Consider the following 20634-nt stretch of genomic DNA (forward strand, 5'->3'; position numbering starts at 1 on the left):
CATGAGAGATGGTCTGTTGTCTGTCTTATGAGGCTTGTTTTGTGTTTTGTTATCTGTCAGTCCAGTAGAACCCCAAGGGTAGGGGTACCCCAAGGATAATATTTTATCAATAAATTAATTGGAGTTTATTGATTCAGTAACAAGATGTTTAGCGAATCATGATGCAAGGGGAAAAGAGCCCCAAGGAAGGAAATGAAAGGACTGGCTGCAACTCCTGTATGCTTTCGCATCTTTTACAATTACATGCACCTAAGATTCAGGCCTGAGCAAATATTTAGGATTCCATGTATGTGGGAAGGTGGGAGATTACTCCCGTAATATTAATAAATTAATTAATTAATTAGCAATTTATATGATCACCCATCTCACAAGTAGTGACTCTGGGCAGCATACAACAAGTAAAACAATAAATATATAAAAACAATCATTATTAAAAATATAAAACAGTCCTTGTTAAAAATATACAAACCACCAATCACAGGACAGAGTAAATACTAACAACAGTGATGGAGCCATCTTAGACTCACTGGACCTCTGGGACCCCCAGGCCTGATGACATAGCCAGGTCTTGAAGGACTTACGGATCATTAACAGGGATGGAGCTAACCTCACTTCCAGTGGGAAAATATTCCATAAGGCAGGCACCATGGTAGAGAAGGCCCACCTCCTGGGACCCACCAGATGTCAGTCCCTAGTAGACGGGATCTGAAGCATACCTTCTCTGCCAGATCTAATGGGGTGGGCAGATGTAATCAGGGAGAGGCAGTCCCTCAGATAACCCGGTCCCATGCCGTGAAGGGCTTTAAAAGTTAAAACCAGCACCTTGAATTGGACCTGGAAGCAAACTGGCAACCAGTGCTGTTCATGGAAACATACGTAACTGCCTGTGCCACTGCATTCTGCACCAGTTGAAGCTTCTGGATACTCTTCAAGGACAGCCCCATGTAGAGCGTATTACAGTAGTCCAATCTGGAGGTAACTAGGGCATGAGTGACTGAGCAAAGCTCACTAATTAACTAATTCATTTAATTTTCACCCATTTTTTCCCTAAAGATGGGTCCATTTTTCAAACAGATTTGACATCATGTATTTACATTCTGGAATGAACATATATTAACTTTTTTGACGTTATCCAAATAAAAAGATCTTTGTATTTTTTTAAATTTGGAACACATTTATTAGATGGAAAAGGAAGTACTTTACAGTTCTGTAAAACGGACAGTAAATAACTAGCTAGAAAATCCAGATTGGAATTGTTTAAATTCCAGCATAAAAATATAAACATTTCTCCACTCTAAACTTTGTGTGTGTGTGTGGGTGTTGACATGAGTATTGTGATAATATTGAACAGCAATTGTGAAAATGTATCATTGAGAATGTTTTGTTGCTATATATGCAGTACCAGTGAGTAACAAACATGAGTTCTGTAAAGTGCCCACATTAAAATGTAAGCACATTTAGCTGGGATTCAGTTGGGAGCAGTGCAAACATCTAGTGAGCATGCTTTGTTTTACACAGAAAATAACTAATTTTAACTAATTTAATTTTTGTGTTGAGCTTATTAAATAGACAGAATGCATCATACTCAATTTTAGCTTAGTATTGCAATGTCTTGAGGAATTTTAATCATAAATGGTTTCATCTGTGTTGAAATATTCAGTGGAAGAAAAATAATGTCTGCTAGAAAATAGTATTTTTGAAGAAACATAAATTTGAAGAAATATTGAAACTTTTTTTGTTTGTTTTTCCTAGCCTCTTTAAAGAAAGAACGTGTGTTTAGTCTGCAAAGAATGATGTAACTGTTCTCAGTCTTTATGAGGTTCATCCAGTTCTGAAATAAGCTACTCAAGTGAATAAGCTGGCAGTAGATGGCCTGTTGAAAAGTAAATGAGAATGAACTGGGTTATTTGATGAAGTTAAAGTCTTTTATGAGTTACATTATAAATTTTTCAGTGAGCTGGAACATAGTGTCAGGGCAGTGTTTTAAGATACTGGCTTGCATTACTTTAATGATTTGTGCCTCTTGTTATTAGTCTGGTACTTGTCAGAGTTTTGCCTGGAGCTCAAGTCAAGAACTGTCTTCTTTAGCTAGCTATTTTTGGGCTAATTCAAGTTGATGTTATTTTTCAAACCCATAGGTGTAGAACTAGAATACTTTAAGGATATGAATATACTTGATAAAGCATGGGTGACTGCTGTGGTATGGTAGATGGATACTGAAAACTCTGATAGTGTCAAGATTGTGGAATGCCATCACAGAAGGAAGTTGCCAAGTTCCCTCTCTGCTTTTGTTGAGGGGTCTGTTAAGGTCTGTTAAGACCTATGTGTGGAAGGAAGTTTTGAATCTCTGCAGTGTTGAACTATGTTAAAAAGCATTCAACCACTTCTGTGCTTGGAGTTTCTTACATGTGGTAGTATATATAATTGTTTTGGTGATAATATATTGGTGCATTGTCAAAATAAGTTTTAGTTGCATGTTTTTTCTTTGTGCAAAGAAAGATCCTTCAGCGATATAACTGAGAGAAAATCTATTGCCACTTAGTCTTTTTATTCCTTCTACTGTTCTCCAATCAGACCTGTTATTTCTTCTGCAGAATTCTGCAGAAACTGCACTATGAATGAAGAATGATGGAGAAGTCCATCATAATGCCTTCTCAGGTTGTCCAAACATGTTACCATTATAACATTTAAAATAAGCAATGGTGGGTCAAAATTGTTTCCAGTTTGGTTGCTGCTGTTGAAGCAGATAGGCATCCACATATTCAAGATTGTTTCTTCTCTAGCTTTCTGCTAATTTAGTTTTTCTGTAGATTATTATCCAGCTTTTCTGATTGCTGTGTGTTTCTGTGGAGGTATAGGATGATGTGCTGTTCTCTCATATAGGCAGTGAGATGGGTAATGTGACAACCAGGTGGTAAATTAAAACCAGTTTTAAAAAGATATCTCCCTCCCTCCCTCCCTCCCTCCCTCCCAAGCTAGTATGCAGAACCGATTCCATAATACTGAATCCTTAATACATAAAAGCTAAGCAGTTGGTTGGCTTCAGAATGCTTTCTAGACATTTTGGGAGTGGAAATAGTAAAGGTGGAAAAGTGCCCTTAGACTCAGATAAGTCCTTATTGGATTAAGCAACTTTAGCCAAATTTGGTTCTTTGCATAACTGATTAAAATGGTTGTACTGTGGTGGGGACTAATTAAAGTTTATGATCTCTCTACATACTGCTCTGAGAGAACTTTTAATAGAGGACCAGAGCACTAGTGGTATTTGTACCTTCTCACTATGAAATGTTACACTGATTTGATACTTTTCTTGAAGTGAAAAATATGTTTTAAATCCAGTTTGGGTTTGTAACATGGACATATTTAATGGAATTGAATTGGAAATAACATTCCCCTACATTAGGAATTATTGACACTTTAAAATTTCTTATTGTTTCTCTTCTAATATGTGACATCTTGGTGCATGCTTCCAAATCTTGTCCTAAATTCCTTCTGTCGCAGGATAGGTTGGTGCATTTCCTTGGCCATAGCCCACCAACTGTTTGTCAGTTTACTACATACAGGTAGTCCTCGACTTACAATCATTCATGTAATGACCATTTGAAGTTACAGTGACACTGAAAAAAGTGACTTAGGACAGGTTCTAGTGCTTACAACTGTTGCAGCTTCCCCACAGTCATGTGATTAAAATTCAGGTGCTTGGCAAACAACATGTGTTTACAATGGTTGCAGGGTCCTGTGGTCATGTGATCACCATTTGCAACCTTTCCAGGGGGCTTCCAACAAGCAAAATCAGTGAGGGAAGCCAGATTTGCTTAATGATCGCACAATTCGTTTAACAACTGCTGCAAAAAGTCATAAAATTGGGTGAGACTCACTTCATGACTGCATCGCTTAGCAACGGAAGTTCCGGTCCCAATTGTGGTCATAAATCGAGGACTACCTGTATACAAATGATGCAAAAAACCCCCAACAGTTCAATTAATCCCCATTTGACTTAACCTTTAGAAAAGGAAATGGCTTTGCTTTTGATGAAGTTATTGCTGATGGATGCTAATATAAAAATAGTATTAATTATTAGTACCAAACTGAGAATATGAATGCAGTCTGTTTTTACCTAAGAACAGGAGCAATTACAGTGGACTTTGTATAGAAATGTTTAACACTTTCAGTAAGACTTTTTCCCCTTTAAACTGCTTCTTCAGTAAAAGTACAGGAACTAAGCAATATGGAATTAAATTAAGTTTAGGTATTTGGCTGTTTGCCACTTAGAGCTTTAAAAGCATGAATACATTGAGATATTTTCGAAGAATGCAGTATAGAACGCTGACCAACCTGGTTCTAGCACAGGGCGTTCTTGAATACAGAAAGAAATTATAATGCCTGGTTCATATCAGTGTATGAAATGAAAATTCATGAGGCTGTTAGCTTAGCTATAATTGCTGATATAACTGTTTTTTTTCAGCTTAAAATGTCTAACAGTAAAACAGAAAAACAGTCCTATGCAAAATCTATCCTGTTCATAGAATGCTTTGCCCTCCTGTTAAAAAAACAAACTAGTAGCTCTTGATGGCTGGAAAAGAAAGTAACATCATAGTCTGCTTTTTACGCAGAGATTTTAACCAACATTTAGTTTTTGTATATATCAAAAACTATTTTCTGGCACTATGTGTATCAACTGGAACTTCCTGATTTATATACACAAGTACACTTGGCATTATCATTTGTAGTCTATCCACCCGGCTCTGGATTGGTAAATGTCCTGTGTCGTAGGAGAAGCAAGTTTGCTAATAACATTTATAAAACTTACGACTGGAAAAATTGCAGTACTCTCATTTCTCTTGCCTGAAATTTCTTTTATGTAAAGATACTTAGGGTGATGATTCATGGCATCCATGGTAAACGGTGTCTTATTTTTTGTTATGTCATCTTTTAATGGCACTTTAATAACTTTTTGTATCATAACTTAAGAAGATATGGCACAGGTCTCTTTCCCTCAGTATTTCCTAGCATTAGTCTTCAAGGATACTGCATGTGCTCCATGGAATGGTGACATTTGGAAGGATAATTTAAAAGTAATATCATCTTGCATATCTCTTATGTATCATATTCACATTATTCTTGAAATCTAAGTTGATTTACAAATATACTTATGTAATATAACATTCTCTAAATTCATATAGTGGCATATTTATATAACATTGTGAAGTGGTACTTTTCTACATTATTATAAATAGCTGTGTTTTAACTATCTCATGTTTGACTCCCATCACCAACTGTAGGTTATGTTAAAAATACTTTAAGTGGCTTCCTTGCATAGTTCACTAAATCTTTTGACAGTGACATAATATAATAATAATAATAATTTATTAAATTTATATGCCGCCTGGCTCCCAGTGAGTCCCATATACTGCATGAAGGAAACTTTTAGGAACTGATTAATATAATGTGGTTCATTCAGCTCTTTCTTGTTTCTCTCTCTGTGTTAAAAGACAGTCTAGTAGTGTTTTATGTGATACAAGGGAAAATTTGGTACTTTTTTCTTCTTATATCTCTTTAATACACATTGGCTATGTTCAGATGGCTGTTTGGTCTGTGATAAGTCTAATAGATGTTGACTTCTTTGTTTTCTTTCATCACTCAAATACATTTCTTAACATTGTAATGGCTTAAAGCGGTAATCTCTATACAGTGCTCAGCTATAGAGGGAAAAGAAAAAGTGCACAGATGCCACAATAGTGCTCTTTCAAGACATTAGAGAAATAAACAGATTCCCCTTTTGATTCCTGATAATATTTTAAAAGGGTGTTGTTTTTTTTAATTTAAAAAACCCTTTGCATTATAACATGTTGTTCAAGAGGAGAGAAGGCATAATAAGGTGAATTTTGACTTTTTTAACAGAGTAAATTACATCTGGATCCAAAAGACCATGGATAACCTGTATGTAGATTTTCCAGGTTCTTCCTGACTTTCAGCATGTCCTGGCTGAAAAACTGCTCTGAAGATAATGATATCAGCAGTGTGATATGTCATAAAGTCACGAGTCCACTTAAGAGTGCCAGATGATTATTTAGTCTTTTGTCAGATTATGATGATTATGTGCCATCAAGTTGTTTTTGACTCCTAGCAATTACATAGATAGATTTTCTCCATGACGATCTGTCCCTAATCTGGTCTTTGAAGTCTTCCAACAGTGCACTCATCACTGTAACTGAGTCCATCCACCTTGCTGTCATCCTCTTCTCTTTCCTTCCACCTTTCCCAGCATTTGAGCCTTCTCTAGAAAGCTTAGCCTTTGCATAATGTGTCCAAAGTAGGATAATTTAAGCCATTTGTGCCTCGAGTGAGAACTCTGGGTTGATTTGTTGGATGAGCCATTGGTTCATTTTCTTGGTTGTCCACGGTATTCTCAGGAATCTTCTCCAACACCAAAGTTCAAAAATGTCAATACTCTGCCTGTCCTGCTTCTTCAGAATCCAACTTATGCTTTTGAGGGAATACCAGGGCTTGCACTAGAGTCTCAGAGTGGAGAGATTGCTTAAGGAAGCAAGGGGGGGGGGAGTGCTTTCCTTATATAATCTCTCCTGTGCTTCACATGTCCCCCCTCCGAGAGATTGGAGAGGTAGGGGTTACAAGAGAGTAAGCAGGTACACAATGGAAAATACACATTGTAAGGAATATGGTGGCACTGGTAGCCCCTAGCACGCTCAGGGCTGGAAGCTGCAAGCACACTATGCAAACAGCCAGTGTATTCCCCATTGTGTGCTTGCTTACTCTCTTGTAGTCCCTTCCTCTCCAATCTCTCGGGGGGGGGGATGTGTCAGGAACAGGAGAGATTGTATAAGGAGATCACTTTGTTTTTCTTTTTTCTTTATTTCCCCCCTTGCTTGTTTAAGCAATCTGTCCACTCTGAGGAGGGGGGGAGTTTGATCTCCTTTGAATTACTTACTATCTGTCCATTGGCGTCCTTTAGCAGCTTGCCAATTCAAGGTTGGAACCTCCTTCTATATTCAGAGATCTTTTGAAAGACTTTACTTGTTTTTCCATGTCTGTTTCTATCTTCAGTGTCTTTACAGATGTTGTAATACTACTTCTTGTCTCTTCTAATACCTTTGAAAATATTTGTTAAATTCCTTTCTGAGATTTTTGTCTTTCTTGGCTTTGGCTTCTCTTCTCTTCAATTTCCACAGTTTGTTCTGACATCCAGTTTGCATTCTTCTGGCAGTCTCTTTTCACATTCATCCTTAATAACATATTTAAGTTCATTCCATAATTCCTCTGGTTCTTTACCAATGAGGTTCAGGACTTCAAAGCGATTCCTGATGTTCTCCTTGAAAATAGTGGGTATATGTTCAAGATCATATTGTGGAAACTGACTGGCTTTCTTCTTCTTTAGCTCAACTTTGAACTTGCACATAAGCAGTTGGTGATCTGCTCCACAGTCAGCACCTGGTCATGTCTTTGATGCTATAATTGAGCTCCTCTACCTCCTTTTAGTAATAATATAATCAATTTGATTTCTGTATACTCCATTGGTGGTGTCCATGTATAGAGGCATCATTTTGGTTTTTTGAAGACAGTGTTAGCTGTTAAGAAATCATTGGAGTGGCAGAATGATTTCTTCTTTTGTCAGAAGCAGAATAAAAATGTCATTTTTGCTTAATTCAAACCTCAAAATATATACAGCTAGCCAATAAACTTTATTTACAGATATAAAAATTAACACTATCTCAGAATCTATAGCTGGCTTATGTTGCATTTTCAGGTTCATATTGGTAAAATTCCAAACTATCATACTTGTCCCCTAAAGTTGGACTGAAGGTAATGACAAGAGCTCCTGAGGGGAACACTTCTCCTGATAACTATGCAACTCTTTCAGGTTAATCAGAATTGAATATTAAACCTTGATCAATGTACGAAATAAGCTGATTTCTTCATGAGATCAAAATGGCTATGTATCTCTGTATCTCTTACTAACTATTGTCTTTTGTTAGACGTACACAATAATAACAAAAGGAGATGTCAGCAGCTTAACTGCTGATCCAAGAGATGTTGGAATCCTTTCAGCCTGGCTTACTAGGGTTCAAGCTAATGCTAAAGGTTTGTTACATAATTATATGGCCCTTAGTTCTAGCTTATAACTCAATGGAAGTTAAAAGAGATTCCTTAAAACACATGGTTGTGAGTTCTTTCTGGAGACTTAATCTATGTGATGCTTAAAACTCATTGACACATCTCATTTACAAACTGAGTTCAGAATATTGTACATACAAGCTATTTTGTCTTTCCCACCATTGCCTGGATTCTAAATTGAAGGAATGTAAAATATTAAAGTTCAACATTTTAAAGATCTTTTTGCAGTTTTGGAATTAAAGAGCTGTAGTTGAAAAACAAAATTAACAGTGCTAACATCTTCACATCTTCAGCCAAATCTCTGTTGAATGGTGAACTGAAATTAAGCATTAAAATGCAAATCAGAGCAAAGATAATGGTGTATAAATGTGTATTCTACCCCATTTATTGATAGTCACCAGTTATGGATCAGGACCACTGCTCTGAGCAGAAAAGAAGCTCAACCCTTCATACCTGACCATTGTTTTTTTGTTTCTCTAAATGATATTTGCCTCCTGCAAAAAAAAAAAAGACACAAGGACTTGTGAAAGGTAGAGGAGTTTGTCTCAGGAAGGATAAGCCCAATTTTCTGAACTCCATAAAATTATAAAAATAAGTAGAAATTGATAGTACTTCAGATGTAGGAAAATGAGACTGATTAGACAATTATGGGCAAACATTTGTATTTTTAACTTTCCCTAACTTTTCCTCAGTTTTTTTCCCTAAAAAATAGTGCTTTCTGTAACTGAGTTAATGGAGGAGGAAGTCCAGAACATTTTTGTGTTTAACTGAAATGGTAGATTTCTTCTATTTTGAACATTAATTTTTTGCCTGCCTGCTTCTATACCAGCAAAAGGGAAGATATGTTATTTTTCTGAGAATTCAGCAGCTGATAGCTTGTATTAAAATATTTCTATATCTTTAATTGCTTTTTTAACACATCAGAGAACACCAAGGGCTCCATATAATTTATCCCATTAATAAAACAATATAAACCTTGGATGTTGTGCCTGGATACTTCTTATAGAAGAGATCCTCTGTGGCATTGTACCCATTTTTTGTAGGGTCAGGGTTGCTTAAACTTTTCACTAGGAACAACACCTTTATTTTTCACTTCATTATAACTATAGGAGAACACATATGGGATGACCCTTCTCTTTCTAGTTGCAGAAATTTCTGATAAATTCACATCCCATTTTCCAGAGCATCTAGGGACTTAAAATGAGACCATCCACTATTATTAGATATGATTTTTCTCTATAATGTGTCTTGTGATTTTTTCAGGGAGGGGGGGATATCAATCTGAAGTGAAGAATTAAAATGCCCCTTCCTGTACACTGAATAGGAACAATCCCATTCATACTGTAATAAAGAGTAAAACAGAAATAGTTTCTAATGACATAAACTATCATGTATAATTTGAACTAAATATTTATTTGAATAATCTATGTTTACATATGTTCCTGAAATTGCAAAAAAAAAAAAAGTTCAATAATTACTTCATTAGTAACTTTTATGTGGTAGTAGCTATCTGTACTAATGTCTGATCTTTTTCATTTCAAATAACTAATATCTATACTGTTACATTTGAATAGGATACCATATTAAGGCAGCCTGGACATTGTTTTGAAACAAGTACATCTTCGTCCAGGTTATCATCCATATGTCATATGAACGTAATGAAAAGAAATGTTGAAACTGTCCTTCAATAGTGATCAGTCTATATAATTCATATATTTTTGTTCAGGGGCCTTTAAACTGGGTTCTGATGAAATAGTTTTGTTTTCCCGTACTTTACTCCTTTATCCTTGAAAGAGAGAGGGGTTTATAAAGCAGGGAAGGTCTTAGCACACCCATTTTCCTTATTTTTGCAAAAATGCCATTGAATGTAAGCATTTTGCCACTGAATTTCACTACTGCAATCAAGGAAGAGGCTTTCTGAGGCACCAAAGGAGAGGCTGGACTGTGGATTTTTAACCCTGGCATAGAAGGTTGGGTGAGAGCTGCAGGTGAGAGAGAAAGTATGTGCAAACCCTATCCTTACTTCTACTGAAGAAAAAAGGGAGGATTCGATTTTCACATGCTGTATTTTCTCTGTCTGCACTGAGAAAGCACCCAGCTCCTCAACCCTTCTGGCTGAAATTATGACCATCAGGAAGGTATTTCTTTGTGAGGATGTTGAGGGGAATCTGTCTGATAAGTTCAAAGGAAGCAGTAGTTAATTTGCTGAGAACCATGATAAAGTCTCATTAAGGGAGATGGCATATGAGCAAACACAAAGAAACATAGTATGAAGATTAACTTTTTTCCATTTAATGTTTGAATTCTGAAATATGGAGGAAGGATAAACTTTGTGAAAAATAAAATTTTCTTAACATGATTTAAACATGCCATATGCTGTTTCATATTTAGAGTTTAACTGATAACTATAGAAAAATGATTAAGAAGGACTTATTCTACATAAGAAATTGCTACAGTAAATAGAGCACTGGCTACAACCCAAGAATTATACGGTGGGACTGTGCCAAAGAAGAGGTGTTTTACAACATGCCAGAATGGATACAAAGCACCTCTTTTGAAGTCCTGTCAGAGTTATTTCCATGTACAAACATCAGCCCTCTCTTTGTCCCCTCATTTTATATGCACATGCCATGAGAGGAATTTTAGAAGGACTCTGAGAGATGCAATGAGCAGAAAGCTAGCTCTTCAGAGATTAAAGTTAGTCCATTGGGAAGGCTTAAAGCTTTGAAAGACTCTAATGGCTCTTGGGATCCCTACTGGTAGGTCACTAGTTACATGCCTCTTTAAGGATCAGAAAGTCAGAAGGTTTGCAGATTCTGGCTAATCATAAGCAGCTGCTTTCTTTACAGAGCTAGATTTTTATGTTTATTTCTTAACAGTGGCTTGCAAAAGGAGTTACAAGTTAGTATCCTGGATTCTGATAGCACAGTTCACATATCATTTATAGTGAGAATAGCCAAAGGAGAATGAAAGGGAAGTAGTGAAAAGCAGATGTAGAACTTCCAAGAAAAACATCTGTACTGACACAGGATGGGAAATAAAGGGGAGGAATTGCAGTGCATTGGGAAAGGGGCAGGTCCTCCTGTGTTCCCTTCTGATGTTTTAAATTATTCTGAAGATGCTTTCCACCACAAAAAGGAATTGCTATATATCACCTAATATATAGTTTGGCCCTTGACATTAATATATTGTAATGAATATGAAGACTAATGTTTGGCAACCTAGAGAGAGATCAGCTTACTTTCTAGTAATTATTTTTGCCATTTGAAAAAAATATGTATATAAATATGACTACTACCAAAATACTTATTTGAAAATAAAAGGCAAAACACAGCTTCTGAAATCTGCTTCAAAAATCTCTGGAGACAGTTTTGGAAATGAAGAAAGAGAATCAAGAAAAGGAAAATGTGTTTGCTTAGGTTAGGGGTAGAAGCAGAAAGATACTATATGAAAATAAAACTTAATTATGTTAATTTTAATCAGCATGCTCAACTGTTCTTTTCTAAAGCTGCTCTTAAACTGTAGAAATAAGTATTTAAATAACTGTTTCTGATCTAAGACTAGTAAATGATTTTCAGAATATAAAAGATGTATTTTGCTTTGGGACTTCTCATTATGATGAGAAATTGGTGAACTGATTAATGGAGTTGGACTTCTTAAAATGTGGGATCCATAAGCAATGCAGCACTGATTACACAGCCACTATTAAGTAATTCTTTTAAACAAAGAAAAGCTTGGTGCTGGTGACTGCCGTCTGGTAAGTAGTAACTATGATTGTTAATACAAACTAACTTAAAATATGTTAATAGATAATATGGCTATATTATCCTTAATATTTTTTGTGTTTCAGGAGATCAGCTGTTTCAAGGTTGGAATCCACCTCCTGTATAGGAAAATGTGAAGGACAAGAAGCTGAGTAACTAAACTGGCACATCACAGTTTAAATATGTATAAAAAGAACATGGCAAACAGAATATATGAAGATAATATGATAATTAACAACATTAATCTTGGTAGATTAACAATGTATGATATGCCTTGACCTAATTTCAATAAAAATTTGTTTACAAAGAAATGCTCCTACATTTTTATTGAGTTGGAATAGCTGGATAGAAAAATTGACTGATGATGCATAAAAAGATGTATCATTAGTCGATAATGCAAGATATATTTGATTTATTTTTCAAATTTACATTAGTTATTTAAAGGTATTCTTAGACTTGCACATGAATCATGAAGATGAAATGTACAGCTATATCTGAGAAATGTTGATCAAAATGAAACAAATTATTAGGCTCCATTATAGCACTTGTGTTGCAGAAAGTGTATAAAGATACCAGTCATGGAATTTTTATTTTTTAAAACACAACTGTCTATTTTGTGAAAAGAAAAAGAAACCCCTCCTATTTATTGTATTTAATTGGAGGTATATTGGCATATTTTATTTGGTTTGTTGTGGCTTATACTCTGGGTAAGAAATGTACACTTATTTTGGGGCTGAGAACCACACTGAGACTGGTGTGCCCAGCCCACATTCCAACAACAAAAACCAAATTGAAATTAAAATATGAGCTCTTGCTTCAGGAGACATTCTTTCTTTGTTCCTTTTCTGTTATATAGAACATTAGCCTTCAACAAGCACACTAGACTAAATTATTGTGAACACCCAATACATGTTATCTGTGAAATAAAGTTTATAATCATTCTGAAGTGATGACAGTGAGAAAGAAAGGTCAGCAATAAAAAGGTTTTAAATTAGTGAAGAAATCTGAAAAGTTTACTGGGTTTGAATAAAGGACTCCATATAGAAGAAGGTTTCACTCAATGAGATTAGTGGGCATATAAAATCTGATTGCTTCAGGTGCAGGAGCCTGAGACTATGAAACAGCCAATAGAGCAGTGCCCAAAGTCTCAATAGCAAGCGGTTACTCTCGGATATAACTAGAGCTACATTTCCAAGCATTCAGTAGTTTTTATTTCCCATCAGTGAATGCATCTGTGCAGTTAGTATGGCAAAAGCTTTCAGTCAGTTTCTTTAGCAGAACATGCTCTGATTTCTTCCTACCTACACATAGCTGTATTGGAGGTGACTGTTACAATTAATTCTGACTGAAACCTGAACACCGTGCCTATAGGATTAATTGTTCTCTATCTCTCCAGGTGCCTAGCTGAACTGTTGGGAGAAATAGATTCACACATTGAAGCTGGCAGTGTATTTGTGCCTTTGGCTGATATGTGAAGTCAAAGGTTTTAATTTGGCTATCTGTGTTTTTTAGTCAAAATATCTATTTCGGTGAAGGGGATTTACAACAGAATACTTAAAAAAATATGAAAAGTTTAATAAAATTGACAAGGATGGCTAACTGGTAGCTGTCAAGATGTTGGACTACAACTCAGTTCATTCTTGATGTTGGCCATGGTGGCTAGAGCTGATGTTGTTGGAGTTGTATGGATGACTATACATTCCTGTGCTCTGGCTTAATAAAAATAATCATTAATAAAATGAATGCTTTTAAGCCTCAGAATTGTTTCTAAGTAGGCTTTGTGGAATGACTGGAAGGTAGCCCTTAAGAAGATCTTGCAAGTGTGAACATTAAATACCTCATATAGAATTTGAACCTGAGAACCATGGTATCCAAAACCACATTTCCAGTTCTTTTATTCTTGATAATTCTGCATATACAACTATTCTACAAACCATTCTAAAGTTGCGGGGGGGGGGGGGCGGGGATTCAAGAGGTTCAGTTTAAGTTCCTTGACATTTTCTTTTACGTACACACACACACACACACACACACACATCCTCCAATCCTTGGTTAATTTTAAGCATACGTACTAGAAAGTTAATTTGACAGAGTTGATCAAGACTTGCTTCTCAAATATATTTAATTTTGCACTGATTTTTTTTTTCAGGAGCTGTGGGTACTGTATTGATATGGTGTTCCCATTTTTATTTATCAATTTCTGTTTCAGAAATGTATATACTTGGTCTGTGTCTATATACCTATGCACACACATACCAGATCTCTGGAAGCAGAGCCCCAGTTGGGAAATTAGCTTAGGTTGATAATCAGACTGCCTAAATTCTCATTACTTCCAGTGACATTTCTTGAGAAAAAATGTAAGCTGGTAATATGGTAGCATGATAGAAATATCTATTGAAATCTGTTGTGCTAAATGAACAGTTATTGAAACATGAATGGCTAAGACAGTCTCTTTAGTTCTGAGGACCACTTTTTAAAAATCAGCATTTTTCTCTGCATGGCCTATGGGAGCATGATTGATGTTACATAATATTACTGAGTGGTTTCTGGCCTGGCCTCTTAGTCTTGGGGAGAGAGTTAGGAATTTGAAATGTGAAAGCTTAATATATTTATCTGGACCTTTAAAATAGTTCGTACCTTAAATAAATACAGTATGTATTCGTTTACAGAATAAATTATAGTTCTAGACATATGTTTAATGCTACCATTTTCAGTGACTGTCTAGCAAGGGATACTATAGGAGGACATGATCACAGTGCTTCCTAAATGAACAGGAATGTTTGTGGAATATATCCAAACCTTTTAATGGAATTTATTTGTGTATATTAAGCAACAACTGGGGTTCAAAATCTACATGATCCCAGCCACATTTCCAAAAAACTGCCTGATGGCCAAATTATTATCCCCTAGCTTGAATGTTTTCCTTCTCTTCATCCCCCACTACTTCTCTCCTGTGTATCTGCCAAAAATCCTGCTTTAATTCATGTTGGGTTCACACTGGAAAAGGGAAGGATTATGCAAACAAGTTGAAATATGCCTATTGGCATCTCTTTATACATCTGAAGTGAGAGTGAAATTCTTATTGCTCATTTGCAGCTATTCTCACTGTAGTGTCAATGGATATTTTTATACCTGTTTCGCTCTTAGAATTTTGGAGTAAAAATTATTTTGTTATAAAATATTATTCCTGGTTGTTTCTTACTAAGTATTAACAAAGTCCAAATCTCCTTAGCTTTTTGAAATCAGCTAAGGTTGGGTAGATGCTGCCACATATCTGGGCTTCATCTCTTTGTTTTCATCACACAAATAAGCTTTCTAGAGAATTGGAGACTCCTATCTCTGCCAGAAGAAAGATGATTAAAGGGCTATCTGTTTCTGGATAAGTGTGTTTAACAAAATTTCCATTGAGGTATTATGTGTCTGATTTTTCACTATGGTGATATCCCAGAGCTCTGGGAAATTTTGTTTGACAGGAAATCATGATCTGCTTACTTTTACTTTCTGCTCCTTTTATAGATTTTATTGGACTAATAATTTTAATTTTGTTAATTTAGTTCATATAGCCTTGGACATTTTGTGTAAGATGCTGACCATGATAAATTTTCCCCTTTTGTGTAAGCTTAATAAAGAAAAAGTGAAAACATCTGTAAACTGGAAAAACAAGTAATTTGTTTTTGCCCTTTCTTATTAGAATAACAATGTTTTCTAACAGATGTGAATTAAAGGTAGATTTATGATGATGTCATTGAAGAGTATATTTTAGACATAGTATGGAAACCAAACATCAGATATTAACATATAACCTATGCACAGCAAAGTCTGTGTGAAAATATTTGTACAAAACATCTCAATAACTTACTATATTGACAAATGAATTTAGAATAAGAAATACTAATATATCAGCCCCATATCATAAAACACCTTGCCTGCCATGCAACAGTATTACAATGGTATTTCAATGAAATCAAAGCTAGGCAGACATACACTAATGATTTAGGATCAGAGTATGAAATAGCCTTGCCATTGTATTTGTTTTATTTTAGCTTAATCGGCATACATCTAAAATTTAACCTGATTTCCAGTTTCTCAACAATTTCTGTCTGGCACGTTAGTAACACTTTCATGTATATTTGTTCTAAATGGCAATTTGTTGCTCAATCTATTTTTACTGAGATTGTGTCTGAGGTTTTGCCCTATAGATTCACAGCAATCTAGGGTATATGTGCTTAGAATACAGGAAAGAAAGAATCCCTTTCTTTGGTCTTTTCATTGATTCCCAATATTTCAGATACTTGTCAGCTAGATGACACTATCCCTAGTAAGCCCCTCTTTATTTAGTCTATTTTGTTTAAGGAACTAATAATTTTTCTCTCTGGTTTCAACAGGGACACCTTATGATTGGTGGTAAACAAGTCACTCTTGAATATAGTCCATCCCCTGAATTTTGGCATTGCAAGCGTGTGAGTATGTGGAAATACAACTCATGGGAAGTTATTCACAGAGAGTTTGAAAGAAATTAAACATAGCTTGATGAAAATATTCCTAAATGACTTGCTGATTCTTCAAGTGGAATCTCACATCACTAAGATTTCTTGAGGGATGCACACAGCTTGCCTTTGTGGATAAAATGAGTTATATTCAACTGTATCTTTCCATCTGAAACCATTGGTAACATGGATTTGTTTGTTTCCTGCACTTGCTGCTGTATTTTGCCCTCTGTATTTCCATACATGGAAGATCCATTGTATATGTGGAAACCTATATGTCTATTGTTTATTAATTAGCTTAATTTTGTTTTGCTTTACTTATGAGATTTTTCCCCACCTCAATCCAGAGGGAGTCTTGGCTGTTTAACGTTAGATATAGCCCACTGAATTATATTCAGTAAAGATTTGAATGTGGATTCTTCCTAAACCAATACCTTGGAGCCAAGCCTGTCCCATTGGCAGAAGGGAGGTATGTGCATAAACTAGAGTCTTCCTGAGTTGAGAATTCTTCTGAATAACTTGTTTCTGAATCACAGGTTGCATTTCAGAGGTATTTATGTAAGCTGAAAAACTATATCCGTGTCCTCATCCTTCCTTTTCCACCTTTTAGGAGGATTAATTTGAAGTCATAGCATGCTACTTTCAGCTTATTACCTTGCAGATGTAGATTGGTGACCCACATGCATTGTGTTATAACGTGTAGCTTGAGCTTTAGTAAAACAGTAAGCTTATTTATCAGAATTTATCTTTCTGCTTCTGTTTTTATAAGCTGAATAGCATAAAGGGGCAGAACACAAGTTTCTTTTCCTTATATAATTTTTCTTTCTTTGCAGTGTAAAGTGTCCACAGTAGGGTATCGTTCATCCTGTTATTTCTGTAAACTCCCAAGAGATGGTGAGTCTACTGTTGTTACTGTATTAAGTTGGGTTTGGTACCAGAATAAATGTATGAATTTGAAATGAATAAAGATCTTTGGTGTATACACTATTAAATATTATCATTAATATTAGATCAGGTTCTGTTTTTTTAATGCAAATTGTTAACTTTAAATGGTGTAAACATTCAAGAAATAAACAAGAGAATGAATGTTTTCCTATAGCAGAACTACAGGATCTGAAAGTGACTATTTCTCCCACTAGCTCTTGAGACTGGGCTTAGAGAACTTCTGAGTCTACTTCCTGGGGGAGGGGGATGGTCTTTTGTCGAATTCTGCTCTAACTTGCTCCAAATAGCATACATGACCACTAGCTCCACCAGCCAGCCCTGTGGCTAAAACTACCATGGTCTAAATAGATCTTAGTTGATGTGTTTATTTAACTTATTTAGTAGAATTTAGAGGCTTCATAGCCAGCAAACACATAGACAGCAACTTGTTCATGGACACATCAGAGGATTTCTGTGTCACCTGGGACCATGTAAGGGAGCCAGCATGGAAATACAACCAATGCTATGCCTTTTGAGACCCTAGTGCCAATTGCTTTCAGCCTCTAGTGGGCTCATTTCTCCTCTTCTGAGAAGCTAGATGGCCTGGCACAAGAAAGGCAGAAGCTGGTGGTGCTAGACTTCCATTCTCCCACCGCCCTTCAGTGAGAACTACAGCACTAGAACCACTCAACTGGCTCTGCCAGGTTGTCTCTCTCCCCTGAGGGCCCCATGCTATTACACATCCCTGGAGAGACCTCTGGCGATAACCAGGGAATAACAGCCAAGACAGAGCCTTGGGGTTTTGAACCTGATACACTGACTACCCACCCAGAAGAGAGGGAAAAAGCAGGAAATGCAACCTTGGGGCTTTCCAGCTGGGCAGCCCATGTGGGGAGAATGAGGAGGGAGACAGAGAAAGATATCCATCCTTGATCCTTCTGTTCACCAGATCACCAGATCCACCAGATTCCTAACTAGACAACCACTACAGGAAACAAAGACCAGGATGACAGCATCATGCCACCAAATGAGGGGAGAAATATCCAGCTCCCCTCCCCCCATGTGACATACAGCTCAGATACTTTCCTTCAGGACTAATAAATTAGAGAGGTGGGACAGATGTCCCTAGATGAGGAAGAGAACTAACAGCCAGTCTTGAATCCACCAGGCTTTTTCAGAAAGCAGTTTTTCGACAATTGCTCAGAGTCTGCAAGATTCTAGGCCTGAAGGAACCAGAACTGCCACTCCTATATACCCCCCCCCCCCACTGTGCCTACCAGCAGCATAAGACCATATAAGATGCAGAGCATCTTGGAGAGAGGCAGAGGCCTCAGAACAAACCACAACATCCTCAATTCCAACCCAAGGGAAATGCTTTTCTATAAAAACAGGATGCAATCCTGTGGGCAAATGGCTAACAAAATTTGCCCATGTCTGGACATGTAATGTTAGATGTGTGCATTTTAAAGACAATCTGACAAGGTTACATGTCATACAAATCAGTCAAACATTGACTAGTACTAAAGGCCAATAACTATATCTTGAGCATAACAGTGATCAGGCAGGTCCCATGATGCCAGAGGTTTACTTTTTCATCGTTCCCAAGAAGAATAAAAGCTGGTGCACTGTTTTGAAACTGAAGCGGGAAAACTGTCATGTGAAAACTCTGAAAACTATCATTGAATGCCTCTAGGAAAAGAACACTTCCCAATCCACCATTCACAGAGGAAGTTCCTGAGAGTCAAATACTAGGATGCCTTCTACAGGTACAGGCCCTTTCATTCATTCTGTCACTGACTCCCAGAGTAGTAATGAAGGTAATCTGGTGACTATAATAGGCCACCTGATTTCCTGGGGAATATACACATGCCCTTTCATGGATAGTTTCCTGATTTGATGCCCTCAACTGAGTAGGGGAAAGAAAGATGTAAATCTTTAAGGATCTGGGTTCCTGATTAATGAAGAGAAGAACATTTTTGTGAAGAGAAGAACTAGTGTACATCTTATAATACTTGGATTTAATTCTGGAGACAGAAAAGGGCCTGATCTCCCCACCAAAACAAAGAAAGGCAACTGTCTAACAACAAATTGCATACATTCTTTGAACCAACCATCCATGTTTCATGACCCTTTATAGTCTTCAGGCCAAATGATAAATTGTATAAACTCAGTACCTTGGGCAAGATTCCAGCTCATCAGTGCCAGAGGCAATCAAGTGATCCCACTCCTAGTACCTTTTTGTCACCCTCACCTGGGCTGCAGAGCCTCACTTTCCAGGTAGATTAACACATGCATCAAACTAGCTACAAGGCACAAAATAAACCTGCCTCACAGGGAATTGAGGCTCACTCCACTAGAATCATAACCATCTTGGCCACTTCCAACCCAAAGGCTCTCCTAGGAGATATCTGTAACGTTGCCAAATAATTCCAAATAGGCATCCTCCTGCCAAAAGGACTGTCCCCTCTCAGAAGAACTCTAAACACTGCCTCAGGAATGAGTGAGAGGCAAATATCCACTTTCAGTTGTCCTGATTTTGCTGAAGAAGATGGGCCTTCATGGTAAGTCCATTGGATTGGACTTGTGACAGCCCTTCAATCTGCACAACTCTTATTGTTGCTTTTCTTTGTGTATTGGACTAAGAGTATAGTATTGTGACCACCAGAGACTTTTCAGTGATATTGTGATGTTAGGGGAATACTGACAAATGAAAAAAGAAGCAAAGTAAGGGTCCAGGGAGATGGTGACAATGAAATTTTTCCACATTTCACTGATTAGTACAAGTCTGAAACTTTTGTGTTCTTAACTGGAAAGTTTATAATCAGCCAAATAAGATATTTAAATATTCTGTGATTAACTCAGTAAGAAAAAATAGTGTTAACATAGTGTTTCTTGCTGAAATGACTTCAATGAATTTGTTTTCCTAGTAACAGAAGAAAAACTTGAAAAGGGGGAGGAAGAATTACCTGAAGAACCGAGCTCAAAGGGGGAATCTGTTGAGGATCCTGCTCCACCACAGGAGCCTCCTCAGAAGCCAGTTTCTGAGCTGCAATGCCAGTCTCAAGAATCTGAACCCAAGAAGAAGGATAAAAGCAGGGAACAGTGGTCCACACAAGAAAAGAAAAGGGACCTTGAAATGTACCCGCCCCGGAAGGAAAACCAAGATCGTGGTTCAAGGAGAGACACTGTGGAAAATAAACGTCAGGAGGATGAGAGTAAAAGTAAGCTGATTGTACTTGTAGCCTCACTGTCTAATTTATTTCTATAAAGATGATTTAAATTTGTGTAAATTGAACACAGATGTTGAAATCCTAATAATCTCTAAC

The 20634-nt window shown here is 36.7% G+C and overlaps 1 protein-coding gene across 2 annotated transcripts in view; it reads left to right on the forward strand.

Moving 5' to 3' along the window:
* RBM6 (RNA binding motif protein 6) overlaps positions 1-20634 on the forward strand; it is a 64786-nt gene that overhangs the window by 31711 nt on the left and 12441 nt on the right. The window contains exons 7-9 of one of the 2 annotated variants that reach the window (XM_007423986.4): positions 16283-16357; positions 17218-17278; positions 20236-20529. In XM_007423986.4, the coding sequence (XP_007424048.1) occupies positions 16283-16357; positions 17218-17278; positions 20236-20529 (430 nt within the window). The remainder of the gene's footprint in view (positions 1-16282; positions 16358-17217; positions 17279-20235; positions 20530-20634) is intronic. The other variant, XM_007423987.4, reaches the window with a different exon arrangement.

The sequence above is a fragment of the Python bivittatus genome, unplaced genomic scaffold (genome assembly GCF_059951505.1).
Source record: "Python bivittatus isolate LINGU-HERP-01145 unplaced genomic scaffold, Pbiv_v1 ctg000080_np1212, whole genome shotgun sequence".
Lineage (NCBI taxonomy): Eukaryota > Metazoa > Chordata > Lepidosauria > Squamata > Pythonidae > Python > Python bivittatus.